Genomic DNA, 14,681 nt, shown 5'->3' on the forward strand with positions numbered 1-14,681 from the left:
CCCCAGAGGCGCCGGAGACGAGAGGCTGCCCAGAGCTCTCTGCTTCTGCCCCCTCAGCCCCAGGTCCCCCTGTGAGGCATGCCACAACGGAGCTGGCAGGCTGGGTACAGGGTGGGAGGAGGCTGGGAGGCTCCCCAGAAGCCCAGCCTTGGCTGTCTGCAGGAAGGCCCACAAGACAGTGGACATCAGAACGTCACCGGACGTGCGGATTCCTGATGACGAGTCCTGTTTTCACCAACTTGGTGGTGTGCACAGCTGTGTGTCCTGGACCACGCGCTGACCACACACTTAAAGGGACAAGAGCCCTGTTCCCAGTGCACTCGGCCAGGCGCAGACCCCCAGCCACGGTGACTGTGCTTCACCCAGGAGGGACCCTGAGCTCACAGACCCGGCCTCGATGCCTGGTGCTCCAATTTCACCCCCAGGGCTCATGGACTAGACCACACAGCCAGCTGGGTTGCTGGTCACTGCCACCCCTGCCATGAGAGTTTATTCTGGACATGTCCCATGTCACCTCCACCTGCTTAGTAAATGTCCAGGCAGGAGCAAATGTCTGATGAGCGGCAGGTGGGGCCACTTGGGGGGCCATAGGTGGGAATAACTTCACTCCTGACATGATAGTGCCTGGGTGTCCAACTGGGGTCAGCACAGAGACCCCCCAATCCAAGCTGGGCCCCAAAGGGCTCCCAAGTGCATTAGGAGGTGAAGCTGCCCGCAGGGGGTGAGGTGCTGTGCTGACCTACTGCCAAGAGAGCGTGAGCCCTGGACAGGTGTGACCGGGGGACATGCAGCCTGCGACCTGGAGCCAGGAAGCTCACCACAGGGCTGTGTGCAGGGCGGGTGCGTGGTCCACGTAGGAGACCACAGCACATGGCTTGTGGTGACCCAGGCTTCCAGGGGTCCAAGTCTTGGTGAGGAACCTGGATGAAAGGAATGGCTTGGGGGAGGCCTAGGCGGAGCTGTCACAGGCTTGGCGTCTGCTAGGAAGCACGATCAGAGGTGGAGAAAAAAGGGGCCAAGAGGCAGCCACTCAAGACCTCTCAGGAGACAAGGAGCCCTGTTTACAAGTGAAGTTGCCTCAGTGGCACTGGAAGGAAGACCCCGCAGGCCAGAGGGGAGCTCATTCGGGCCGGGAAGTCCTGAAGGGTTGGCAGGCGGGAGCCGGTGCAGTGGGTCTGAGAGGTCCCTGCGGAGGACGTCTGGACGGGCTGGGTACAGCTAAGGGCATGCCCGGGGGCCAGGACCTCCAAATGCCAGGGGCCCTAGACAGACCTGGGCAGAGGAAGTCAAGGAGTCCGCACTGGAAATCCTCGCCCAGGAGGCTGGGACACCAGGCAGCAGGGGAGCAGAGGGAGCCTGAAGCAGCACTCGGGGACCCCACCACACCCACCCGGACTGTGCGTGCTCCCGTGGGCAGGTCCCCAAGGGCAGCCTCCACTTGCACGTGTCAGGCCTGCCTGGATGGACCCCAGCAGGTGGGTGTGGGCTCAGGACCACTGCCCACAGGGAGGCATCGAGGGGGACTCTGGCTGTCACTTGTGATGGCAACTGGCTGGTCACGGGATAGACCATGCTGCAGGGGGCTGATCTCCAGCCACATGCCCAGGACAGCTGTCACTGGGAGGCCAGCAGGAGGCCCCCTGAGGGAGTCTCAGAGCTGCTGAGCCCTCCGCTCAGCCCGACCTGTGTGCACTGATGCCAATCAGAAGAAACTGCCCGTCGGGCCCCCCATCCCACACCTTCATTCTCCCCACAGCTGGTCAAGGGACAAGCCACAGCTGACCAGAGTCCTCTGTGGGGACAGAGAGCCAGCTGACTCTTTATTTTTAATTTTTTGACTTTTTCATTCGTTTATCGATTTATGTGGTGCTGAGGATGGAACCCAGGGCTGGGCCACACCCCAGCCCCTGGCTGACCCTCAAAGGAAGATGGCCAGCACCCAGCCGAGCCCCTTCTTCCTGCACTCAGAGCCAGGCTGGCTGAAACCCTGCCTCCCCTCAAGGGAAAGTGGCAAGATCCGCCCCGCCAGCGGCCTCCCGCCATCACTTCCTATGAAGGTTGCCATGGTTCAAAGCTTGTCCTGTCTCTCTCCTGACCCAGTTTGTACCTTTTCTCTCCATCTCTCCCACCTGGAGTCCAACTGCACCCCCAGAAAGGTCCACGTTGCTCCCTGAACCTCAGCTGCTCCCGCCGTGCAGCCGAGACCCCCAGCAGGAGCCCGTGTGCCAGAGCTGCTAGCCTAATGCAGCGGTCCGTGCCAGAGGCTGCCAAGCATGGCACAGGAGCATCTATTGGGCACGCCTGCCAAGATCCCCGGGGCCTGGAACCCAGCTGGCACACACTAAGTGCTCAGGTGTGTACTGGCTGGGCAGTGGCAAGCCCCGAGCACCGGAGCCAGAGGTGGGCGGCCAGGCGGGCAGCTGAGGCAAAGCCCCGCACACTCCCAGAAGCCTGTGCCCGTAGGCAGCCTGGGCCAGGGGCATCTCGCCACTGAGAACTGCCACGGGGTTTGCTCCCAGGCTCTGGCTCGACATCAAGAAGCAGCCACCAGGCTCCTGGCCGGCACCCAGCGTGGCTCTGAGTTCCAGCAGCAGCCATAGGACAGGTGGTCTCCGTGCCCGTGACGCGGCTTCCAGGGGCGAGAGGAGCAAGCAGCGGGCCTACAACTGGACTAAGCAAGCAGGAGTTTGGGTGTCCTCGTCCTCGTCCTCAGGGACCTGAAGCCAGGCTGCCCCAGAGCACCACTCACGTGCGCCCCGCACAGGGCCACCGACCCGAGCCTCGGCTTCTGCTCCACACGAAGCCTGTGTGACACTTCTCGGAATGCTGTCATGGGATGCTCGAAGCCATTGGCCCTCAGGGCAAAGCAAAGCCGAACGCCAGGGAAGCGCCATTCACTTGGATGGCTGTGACAAGAACGTGCTTTAAAAACAGGAAAGAGCGCGTGTGGGCAGGAGGCGGGGCAGATGCCCAGGCGCAGCTGCTGCGGAAGACGGCTTCCTGGTCCCTCCGAGCGTCACAGGCAGGCTCACCACGTGACCCAGGCAGCCGCACCCCCAGGAATTAGAAAGGAGGCCCAACAGAACCATGTCCACAGACGCCCACGGCAGCCTGGTTCACGGCAGCCAAAGGCCACCAGACAGCAGACCAAAGGGTCCCTCCCCACACTAGGACACGAAGCAAGTTCCACCGTGAGGTCAGCGAGGATGAGCCAGATGAGCCGCAGAAGAAGGGAACAGGGAGCAGCTTCCGGAGGCTGCGGGAGCCAGGAGAACACGGAGCAGCTGCCACCGGGCACCGGCGTCCCTCGGGGTGACTGCAACTGCTCCAAGGGCAACAGTAGGGACGGTGCATGACACTGAGAATTACTAAACGCTACGCTGCTGTGGGAACAGTGGAGTGACGTCTGCGCGGGTCCAGGTGGAGTCTCTGGACGCCACATCCCTAACCCGCTCCCATGGACAGGCCGGGTACAAAAGGCGAAGCATCCTTGACCATCCCAAAAGGAAGGGCCTCGCCTTGCCTTCTGCCCACAGGGGATGGGGGTCTTCAAACGCCCGCTAGCAACAAAGATCACTGACACAAAATGCCACCAGGAAGTAGCTCCAACTGCAGCTCCCTGGGGTTCTGTGGGAAGGGCGTCCACCCAGGACCCCAAGGTCCCCCACTGAGAAGCAGGGTCTGAAGTCCTATGACACAGGCACGCGTGGTTTTCCACGCCTGCCCTCCCACAGGGGCCCAGACAAGAGGACCACAACCCCACAGTGATCTCAACAAGGCATGAACACACAGCACCTTCCAGAAGGAATCTGACACAGAGGGAAGTGTGCCTGGGATGCCACCAATGTCAGCAGCTTGCCTGTGATGAGGACAAACCCAACCGACAGGTCGCAGGCCTCATAAGCACCCAGCGGAGGCTCTGGGGCAAGCACAGAGCAAGACCCCCATGAACAGATGGGTCTACTCAAGTCAAACCACACAAAGCTCGCAGAACAGGACTGGGTTCCAGGCAACATCACGCATCCTAGAAAACCAAGATGGGGCTGGGGAGCAGCTCAGGGGGAGGGCGCCTGCCTAGCGCCCACTGCTGGGTCCTGGGTTCCAACCCCAGTGCTGCAAAGACCTATGTATGTAAAAGTAGAGTTTAAACCCCATTTGGGAGGGAATCGCCCACTCAGGACGGCAGCCGCCTCTGGCCTCATCTACATCAGTCACGTCTCAGGCGGCACGGTACAGAGGTGAGGATCAGTCACTCATTTTTTGTCATAACTTTGTGTTTTGAAAAAAGTTAAGGGGCCAAAGTAGCTCAGAGGCTCTTCCCCAGGGCCGTGCCCAATGGGACGGCAGCAGCACCATTACCATGGCGCCCGGCCCACCGAGGTCGGAAACCGTCCCTGGGCATGATCCACCCAAGGACTGAAGCCAGGTGGCAGGGCACAGGCGCCCGTCAAAGCCCACGACAGATACACAGGACCTGCTGCGGGGCAGCCAGGCCTGGCCTGACCAGGGACACCCAGCACCTGGCCACAGGCCTCCTGAGCCAACGCCCTCCCGTGCTCCCTCCCCCAGGAATGGGACTCACCTCGATTCTGTCCGTCTTGGCGTCTCCCCAGTAGAGCTTGCCTTCCTGCAGGTCCAGGGCCAGGCCATTGGGCCATCCCAGGGAGGTGTTCACCAGAACGTGCCGCTCCTGCCCGTCCAGGTTGGCACGCTCGATTTTGGGGCTCTCGCCCCAGTCTGTCCAGTACATGAGGCTGGGAGAGAGGCAAATGCTCAGGGCGGTGCTCGTCACCCAGGCTTGCTGTCCCCACCCCGCCACAGGGAGAGCTCGGTACACGCTGGCCGCTGACTGCGGCGAGCCACAGGCCCAGGGGCTTGTGGCATGGGCCCTGGGACTCAGGCTGTGGGCTCACGTGCTGCCCCCCGTCAGTGCGCGGGGCTGGGAGCTGCATCACCACAGCCCTTGGGCTGGAGGAACTGAGGGCAAACAGCAGAGCCTTCTGCAAACAGCCGAGGAGCTCCCAGGGTTGAGGACAGGGGGCTTGTTCTCTGTGGCCCAGGAGGTCAAGGTCCTGGCGTGGGAGCTGGGCACAGCTTTCAGAGCGAGGAAAACCAGCCCCGTTGAACCCAATCACAGCCCGGCTCTGAACGTCTGACCAGCGCCTGGCCCCTCTGCAGTGGGCACTTCCCTGGCCCAGGATCTCACAGCCCTCACCTGCACAGGTGCAGGCTGCAGGGGACCCTCCCTCGCCTCATTCCAGAGGAGCCCATGGGGACCATGGACTGATTCCGTCCTCCTGCTATTCCAGGGCATTGGAGGACACTGGCCCACACCCCTGCTGAGGACAGGCAGCAGCCCCCAGCCCCGCCCAGAGTTCCCTGTGCCTCCCACTCGGAGTCTGCCCCTTCTGGGTCATGCACCCCCAGGAACGTCCTCCGCCTCCAAACTCTGGCCAGTGGAGTCTGAGAGGCCCCACGCCAACTGACAAGCTCTCCAACTGCACAGAATCCTAAAACGGAAAGTTGGAGCCAGACAGCTGGTCCAATCCCCAATCTGCCACCTTCCAGCTGTGTAACCTTGGGCACATCCCTCACCCTCTCTGGGCTTCCGAGCCCTCAACTCTCCACCTGTCCCTGCTGTACTGGGGAGAGTGGAAAGGGTCATTGGAGAGGAAGAGTTAGGAGAGGCAGCCCTCCATGTCACTTCTGTCACCCTAGAGTCACCCCGCTGGAGACTCGGCTCTGCAGATGAGGGAATGAAGCCACACAGGCCTGCCAGGTCTCCAGTACTTCCTACAGGTTCCACAGGGCCTGTGTCAGTGGCTCGCAAGGTCTGACCAAGGACCAGCAGCAGCACTTGGGGCTAGTTTCAGAAACCGAGTCCTCAGGCAGACGTCCGCCATTGGCCCCTGGGTGGCCCGCCCTCCTCCCGGGCCTGGGATGTCAGGGAGGCTGCAGAGCTGCGGTGTGTGAACCCCTGGCCCCCGCCCCAGCCTTACCCCATCACAGGGTGCAGCACGATGGCCCGCGGCTCGTCCAGGTCCTCAGACACCAGGATCTTGCGGGAGGTGCCGTTGAGGCGCGTCACCTCGATGCGGTCAGTGCCCGTGTCCGTCCAATAGAGGTTGCGGGCCACCCAGTCCACGGCGATGCCGTCGGGGTCATTGATCTCAGTGCTGACCAGCGTCTGTGCCCCAGACCCGTCCAGGTAGGCCCTGCGGATGGCCCGCACCTCGTCGTCCGTCCAGTAGACGTGACCCTCTAGAGGGTCGTAGTCGATGGCGATGGCGTGCCGGATGTCGTCCACCTGCAACACGATGTCCGTGAAGTCCGGCGTGTCCAGAGAGATCCTCCTCAGGTCTGTGCGCCGGGCCAGCAGCAGCACCTCCTCGGCCCCTGTGGAGACACGGGGGTGGGGTCAGCAGGTGTGAGAGGGCGGGACCGGGTTGGGCAAGCAGGGAGGGTCTCACTTAGTGCCCGGGTTTTTCCTTGTATGACAGGTAACAAGCACCAAGCTCTTCCTGTGCTCACGAGCCGGTTCTCAAAAAGCTCTGTGAGTTCGACACTATTTGTTCCCTATTTTTTTTTTTTTTTTGAAGAGAAAACTGAGGCACAGGGACACTAAGCAACCAGATGAAAGCCACACAGCCAGGCCATCTGACTTCAGTGTGTGATAGCTGCCTCGATCAGCTCCCTTGTCCCCTGCAAGCCCTTCTTCAGCCTAAATGAGCCCCGACCAAGTCCTGCTGGGGCTCTGGGCTTCGGGCACCACTTGTTGGCTCCAATCTTCAGCGTCCCAGAGGCCCTAACTCAGTGCCCACTCTCCCCAGCTCCACTCAAACACCACCTCCTCTGTGAAGCCCTCCCCCAAGCCTCACGCTGCACCCCAGGGCAGGTGCCCTGTGCTGCTCTGCTGCCCGGCTTCCAGGCAGGGCAGATGTCACTGTCAAGTGACCTCCCTACTGACCCTCACACACTCCACGAGTGCTGAGGCACAGCGAGCCCAGGGAACCCGAGGCTCGGAGACCTACGGGGCCCCTTCAGCTGTGCCAAGCCCTCCCACAGAGGGCAGACACCCTGGGGCACAACGGGTGGCCAAGGCAGAGAAGAAACATCTCTGGGGCCATGCGTGTTCTGACCAGAGCCAGAGCTAGACTCAAGGCCTCCGGCTCTGTGACCAGGATCCAGGAAGGCCACCACGGGCCACCAAAACTGTGACAACCCCAGGAACTGGGACCTTCCTATACATCTGAGGACATCTCAAAGTCCCCACCCCGGAGCCATCTGGGCCTCCAGTGTACCCTAGGGCGGAGCCTGGCAGCCAGGCAGCTTTGAGGCCAAGCCCTTCACAGCGTGGGTGCCTGGGGTTCAGAGTGACGCCTGTGCAGGTGAATAAGGAGGGACCTGGCCTTCCCAGGATGCCTGCAGCCAGGCCACTCACAGGCCGGGCACAGAGGAAGAGGACAATTCTGGTCTCCAGCAAAGGCCCCGAGCTCTGGCTGAGGGCAGCATGCGTTCTGTGCCCCGGAGCCACCTCTGCTCTGGGCAGCTGTGGTGGCCTGACTCCCCAGGGCAGCTGAGGGCACACAGCCAGCTGGGGGAAGCAGAAGCGGGGACTCAGAGGCCTGGCCCATCACACAGGGAGCCCAGGGCAGCACAGACCCCGTGAGGGCTGTCCTCATCTCTCTGGCCCAGTCATAGGCAAATTCCAGGCCCCAAGGACCCAGGACCACTCACATCCCCACTCACTCGGGCTGCAGGGGCTCAGATCTGCAGCTCAGTTTGGGGGTCCCGGGGCTCTAAGAGTCTCTTCTGAACACCCGTGGCCTGCCCCTGCAGGCTACCAGCTCAGGGCCTGAGCTGATCGCCACACCTTAACAACGGCTCTGGGACACAGGGCCTGGAGAAGCAAGCAAGCCCCTTCTCCACAGCGGCCTCACACGTGCACTTCTGATCCCATCCAGGTCTTTCCTGTCGGCATGGATCAGAGCTTCCCGCAAAACGCACACATGGAGTCTCATGGACCCCAACGGCTCCTGAGGCTGCTAGGGTCAGGATGTGGATACTCTCCTGCAGAGCTGCACCAATGTCCACTCCTTTGTTCCTGCCCTTGCTGGACTGGAGGATCCACAGAACCAAGAATGGTCCAGAGACCATTTCCAGTGTTCTGGGGACACCTGCCTGCAGACAACACAGCTCAGAGGTGGGACAAGCAGACTAGAGCCTCCCTCTCGCCCTGGCCCCAAGGCCAACTGCCCCATCTCTGTGGTGCCTGGCCAAGCTGTGGCCTTCAAATAACAGAGAATGTTCTGTGCCCAGCACCAGCTTCCTGAGAGGGGAACCAGGGATCTAAAGAGTGGGTCCAGGGCTGGGGAGATAGCTCAGCTGGTAGAGTGCTTATCTCGCAAGCACAAGGCCCTGAGTTCGATCCCCAGCACCGCAAAATAAAATAAATAAATAAATAAATAGATAGAGTGGGTCCAGGGTTGGGAGCTCCCTCGAGCTCACAGTGCAATTCCTCCACTAGAGGGCGCCCATGTGATAGCAGCAGCTTCCTGAGCCCCAGGCTGGGGAAACTGAGGCACAGGCAGGACGCACACTTCGCACCGGCTGCCTGGGTGGCTCAGTCATCCTGCCAGCATCTGCGTGAGTACCTCCTTTATGGCAGACCCCAGACCAGCTTGAGGGATGAGGAGGGGGCAAACCAGACCCAGGATCTGCCCCACAACACTCCCAGGGTCACAGGGCAGAGACTGTAGACAAATGAGACCATCAAAGGATGCATGGCCACAACTGTAGATGATGCTGTGTGGGACAGCTGGGGGACAGGCATGTGAGGGGGCCAGCCCAGGCTCCTGAGGCTCTGTCACCTTGGGCAGATCCCAGAGTCTTCAGGGCTGAGCATGGCAGCCAAGCCCTTGACAGCCAGGCAGCACAGAGCCCCGACCCAGCCCAGCATCAGGACCCCTTCTTGGCATGCAGAGGAAGGGAGAGAAGTCAGTCTCTGGGCTGAGCAGAGCTCACTGCTGGCATTGACTGCAGGTGCCAATTGAGTCCAAGGGGTCCTCTGACATCTCGGGCTCCAAGTCTTTGGGGTTTTCCAGTTTTGCCAAGAAAAACTCAGAGACTTGCACCGGGATGCCTGGGGGAGAGCAGAGACCCAGCCCATGTGCCTGGAGTTGGCATGGAGGCTTCCCAGGACCAATGGGGCACTGTGTCCAGGCCCAGGCCAGGGGCAGCAGCTCCAGAGTGCCACAGGCCTAGCGCCACCAGACACATGTTGAGCTGGTGTCCACATTCAGCCTTCTAGAAGGTTCTTCTGCAGCACGGTCCACGCAGCAGCCCTAACCACAGGTGACAGTACTGGCCATGCAGAGGAGAGGCTGAGCCCTCACTGGGGCCAGCCCGAGAGCCTGTGTGGGGTGCTTGGGAACCAACGGTTTGGCCAATGGCTTCTTTGGGGTGGTTGCAACAAACAGCCTGCCCCACAGCACCAGGGCGCTGCTGAAAAAGTGAAGCCTTTCCGCAGCGAAGAGGGCGCTATGCCCCACGGGGCACAGGCTGGGGCACAGCCTCCGGGCAGGCATGTCCCCTCCGGCACACAAGCACCGGCCTGAGGGACGCTCATGTCACGGACACATCCAGCCCGATGCCCGCCCTCCACCCCGGCAAGCTGCCCAAACCCCAACTGTGCAGACTCGGCAGAGCCCTGAGGAGGCTGTCATGGCCTGTCACCCACACTGAGGGGCTTGTCACAAGAGAAATTCATTCCCTCATGGTTCTGAAGCCAGGAGGTCAAAGGCCATGTGTGGCAGGAACACGCTCCCCCGGAAGGCTACAGGGAGGGGCTTCCTTCCTCTTCCAGCTCCAGCACCGATGGCAACACTCGGGGCTCTCTGACCTCTGTCCCTGGCCTCCCACGGCCATCACCCTGTGTCATAGTGTCTCCTCTTACAAGGACGCCAGTGGTGTGGATTCAGGGCCCTCTGCTCCAGCAAGTCCCGTCTTCCCGTGATTACAGACGCGAAGACCCTCCATCCAACTTAGGCCACATGCACGAGTTCTGGAGTTGGGACTTGGACATCTCTGAGGGGCAGAGTGTGCCCTGCAGCCTGTGGGCAGCAGAGGGCAGCGGGAGGCTTCCACAGGACCAAGGAGAGTGCGAGGCAGGTGCCAGGAAGGAACCCCAGGTAGCAGGGGAGGCCTGGGCAGGCCGGCAACCATCAACAGAGCCGCTCCACAGGGGGTGGCTATGGGGCCACTGATCTGGTCTGAGCTTGGTGTCATCCCCTAGGCCCCAACTCTGCACTAGGATCCGCTCTGTGCACGAGACCAGGGCAGCTCTGGGCCCACCCTGGCCACACAGGAGCCTCCTGGGAAGGCTGTGCCTGGCATCCTGGCGGAGGCCAGGAGGAGGCGCACTCGGAGGTCTGTAGCGTATCTGCACGATGCTCACCCTGCCTCCAGTTCTGGAATCGGGGGTTGGCAGATGTTCTCCACAAAGGGTCAAACTGTTCTCAGCAGAGCAGCCACCTGGGTCTCCATCGAGATTCTGCCAGGACTGCAGGAATGTGCCCATCGCGGACATCACACAGGCACACGCATGTGGCTGTGCCAACAGAACCCGATTCACGGACACCGGCGCTGGCGCCTGCCATCACCTTCCCACATCTCCATTCTGAGCCACCGGCATCAGGACAGAAGCAGGGGTGAGCCCTGCGTCCTTGGGCTTCGAAGCATGAACCCGGCCGAGAAGCACAGGTGACTTGTCTATCAGGAAGGACATCACACCCTGGGGAAAGCCCGCAGGGGGGGCGGCGGTGGGAATGGCCTACACCAGCCCCTTGCTTCTCCTCTAAACCTAAAAATGCAAAAAGGAGACTAAAAGGCATCTAATGAGCCTGTTAAAAAACACCAAACCCCAGAAATAAATGGGCGAAGACCACAAACAGATCAACAGAAGAGTAAATAGTCAATAAACATGAAACACGGGCAACTCCTTGGTGACCTGCAAACAGAGCAAGCAGCCCAGGTCCCCGCAGGGGACCGACTCCTGGCCGGTGCAGCTCTGCTTCCTGGACAGCAGCCCAGGACCCTCTGGCCCCGTCATTTCCTGAGGACATGGCCCTCGGGAAGGGGTGGGACACGCACACAGATTCACACACAGGGACGTCACCATGGCTTCATGACCACAGCGAGAACCTCAAGCAAAGATCAGTCCAGACGCCCCAAGACACACCAAACGAGGGACAGAAATTCACTAAGCAAGCGAGGGCACCCAGGATCACAGGCTCTTACGCGGCACAAACGCCAGGCTCCGGAGAAGAGTCACCGACTCGGAAAGTGCTCAAAGAGCGCAAGTGGAGAGGCTGAGACGCAGCAGCGAACATGCGAGCGAACCACACGAGAGCAGACTGCAGCACAGGAAGGGGAGCCGGAGACCTTGCTGGGGGGACGGGGGGCGCAAACTGCAGTCATCTTAATTTTCATTATTTTTATGACATTTTCCTTTCTACAGTAACATGAATTTTGCATTGTAACAGCAAATAACAAGGCTTTCAAACTTGTGGACAGGTTTATTCTTAGAGGCCCTTGGTGGAGGCAGGAGTCCCTCGGGAGGGCAGCGCCGTCCTCCCGAGCAGCTCAGGAGCCTGCAGGAGCTTCCTCCTGCTCCGCCGGCCTTGGGCCCGGGATGGTGGCTTGTTCAGCTTCCAGAGTCTGAACAGGAAGCACCGCAGAGGGAGACAGGGCACATTGCACCGGCAGCCCCAGAACTGGGCCTGGCAGCCTCCTTGGCCTCTACCCAAGCCCAGGAAGAGACCCACTGGCAGGCTGCCAGCATGTGGCCCTGTGAGGTCATCGTGGTTAATTCCCTCCTCACCCCGACGTGGGAAGATCACTTTCTCACAAGCAGCAAGGCAGCAACACGCCGCAGGGCGTGGCCCGACTCACCGACACAGGAAAGAAGGCAAGATCCCGCCCCCCCACCCCCCAGCCTTGGGGCACTCTGTGGTGGACGGGTCAGCCCAGCGGCCAGAGGTGCCACTGCGACTCTCCCACAGGGAGCCCCCCGCAGCTCCCAGGTCCCAGCCTGCCCTAAGAATACCGGGCACCCGCCAGGGCGCCCCTGCTGTGGGGGCCCACCCCAGGACTGCTCTGCTCTCCTGGCTCCTTGTCACGCTGGCCACAGAGAGCCTAGATCCGGCCCCTCTTGGTCTCCCTGACGCCTGTGCCTGCCATTCCCAGGGTTACCTGCTCAGCTGCCCCCTCAGGACACCCAGCCAACTCCGGCCCCCTCCCAGGCCTGGAGCTGCGTAGGCAAAGCCAGGTCACCGTGCAGGCCACCATCCACTCTGCAGTCCCTGAGGCCGTAAATGGCCCGGCTGTGCGGCTTCCCCTCTGGCGGCAGGCCAGATTATTTTTGTTTTTTAGCAATTGATGAAGTTTCTCCGCTGCCTCCCTGGGGTAAGTCGCTGGAGAAGTGCTGAGACCACAGCCCTGCACCTTGGCCCAGGAAACCACACCAAGTGACCACAGGGTCACAAGGCCCAGAGGAAGTGGCTGGGCCCATCAGTGACTCTGCCTGCAACCCCAGGCCGGAGCAGCTGTCCTGTGTAGCTCGCCCAAGCTGCCCAGCTAGTGCGCACAGGAAGGCTGCAGCCCTGCCTGCCGCCTGGGCTTGGTCTACTCAGCTCCTAAATGAAGAAGTCACTCTTCCGCCCCAGGCCTGGGGCAGCCGGAGGGGGCGGGCCAGTGCCAGTGTCAGACCCACTTGCAGGCGGGCCCCTCCCTCCACACACCCCCATCCAACACCCTCAGGCTGAGTGGCTGCTCACACACAGGTAGTGCCACCAAGGGTCACTGCACCAGCTCCTATGCAGACAGACACGCTGTCAGCTCCCAGCTCACTGAGGGGCCAGGAGCAGCCTGACCTGCTTCCTACCTGTGAGAGTCGGGCCGACACGGACCTCCAGGGGCCAGAGGGTCCTGTGATAAAGTCCATGACCTGAATCCCAGCACTAGGCCCTCTCCCTGTGCATTGAACACCCACCCCAGGGAGAGTGAGTAAGGAGACAGGTGAAGAGTAGCTTTGTCAGGCCAGGGGCACTAGCTGTCCCTGGAATCCCAGCTACTCGGGAGACTGAGGCAGGAGGATCATTAAGTTTGAGACCAGCCTCAGCAACCTAGTGAGACCTTGTTTCAAAATAATAATAAATTAAAAAGTCTGGGGATGTAGCTCGGTGGTAAAGCACCCCCAGTGCCCCACCCCCAGGAAAAAAAAAAAAGAATGACGTTGTTGGGTGAATTAAAGGTGAGTTGCCTGGATGTCTGAGGCATAGGGACTGGGGTAGGGACTATAAAATAGTGGGCGACTTGGCTGCATCCCACCCTTGCAGGCACAGGCTCAACTCTTCAAAAAGCCAGCACAGGGGGGGGGGGGGGGGTTTCCGAGCCCAGGCATATAGTAAGTGTTCAGTAAACAGCAGTGATCATTTTGCTGTTGATTTAAACACAGTCCTGTGGCTCCTGAAGCTGGCGATGACTTGACAGGCAGGTGGTCCTGCTGCTCTGTACCACAGCCCGGGGCATCTGCAAAAGCAAGCCCCCAGGCAGTGTGTGTGGCATTGGGCTGGGCAGCCCCTGGGGCCAAGATGCCCAGGCCCAGTTCCAACCTGTGACTGTGAGCACGCTCTCACACTGTAGTGACAGGTCCCTGCTCACAAAGCACCCCACACTCTCCATGCAGCTTCTGCAAGGTGGGAAGGAGGATGGGGCTCAGGGCTGTGCCCACCAGGGCAGCCCCCAGCAGATCCGATGGCTGCCGGCCCCCACCCTGCCACGGTGGCAGGCAGTGGCCAGGAGGACCGGTCAGGGTGCACTGTGAAAATGCCACTTCTGTGGGTCACAGGCAGTCACTGCCTGCTGCTCAGGTGGCACCACCCAAGTCAACTGCAAAGCTTTCCAGCTTTGCAGTTTGCCCCTCAGAGGCAGGAATCCACTCGCCATTCCCAGGTGGACGCCACAGAGAACCTGCACTTCACAGCCAAGTGGAAGGCGGGAGAACAGAACCAGGCGTTGGGGTGTCAACATCTGCCTGGTGCTGGGGCCGCTCGCTGGACCCAGGAGGCCCCTCTGCTGCGTTCAGAGTCCTCCTGATGCCAGCTCTGCTGAGGTCCTCGGAACTACAGCGCTCCACCAAATGCCCAATGCCCCAGGCCCCTTGCCTGGGCCGGCAGGGAGGTGGAGAAGCCGGAATCGCTCTCCCTGCAGCGAGGAGGAAGCAGAGCCCACAAGCCCAGCCCCTCCCAGAGCCGGGAGCCAAGAGACCTGGAGCTACAGCTGGCATCTGAGCGAGCCTGGGCAGTGGGCTGGACAGGAGCAGACCACCACGGCTAGGGAACCAGGGAAAAGGCAGGCAAGGCTAGACCTTTCCAGGTCCCCTCTGAAGACACGCCCCTGGCCCAGAGGGCCCAGCGAGCACACTTAGCCTAGCGACATCTGCCCCCTGGACACATGTAACTGGACGGGAGGGCACAGGCACAGGCCTAGTCAGGGGAACCCAGACAGGGTGTCCCAGGCAAGAGCAGCTGACAGCCAGCAGGCAGTCCAGGGGCTCCCTGGCACCGTCAGAAGTTCTTTCCATGACTCCAAAGGCCAACCGGAGCCATCCAAGCCCCAGA

At 61.1% G+C, this 14,681-nt stretch overlaps 1 protein-coding gene across 1 annotated transcript in view; it reads right to left on the bottom strand.

Moving 5' to 3' along the window:
• Window positions 1-14,681, bottom strand: part of LRP5 (LDL receptor related protein 5) — a 94,715-nt gene that overhangs the window by 34,866 nt on the left and 45,168 nt on the right. The window contains exons 6-7 of the mRNA XM_079103196.1: window positions 6,000-6,396; window positions 4,583-4,754 (exon numbers count right to left, since the gene is read on the bottom strand). Of these exons, the coding sequence (XP_078959322.1) occupies window positions 4,583-4,754; window positions 6,000-6,396 (569 nt within the window). The remainder of the gene's footprint in view (window positions 1-4,582; window positions 4,755-5,999; window positions 6,397-14,681) is intronic.

The sequence above is a fragment of the Sciurus vulgaris genome (genome assembly GCF_902686455.1).
Source record: "Sciurus vulgaris genome assembly, chromosome: 11".
In the NCBI taxonomy this organism is placed as follows: domain Eukaryota; kingdom Metazoa; phylum Chordata; class Mammalia; order Rodentia; family Sciuridae; genus Sciurus; species Sciurus vulgaris.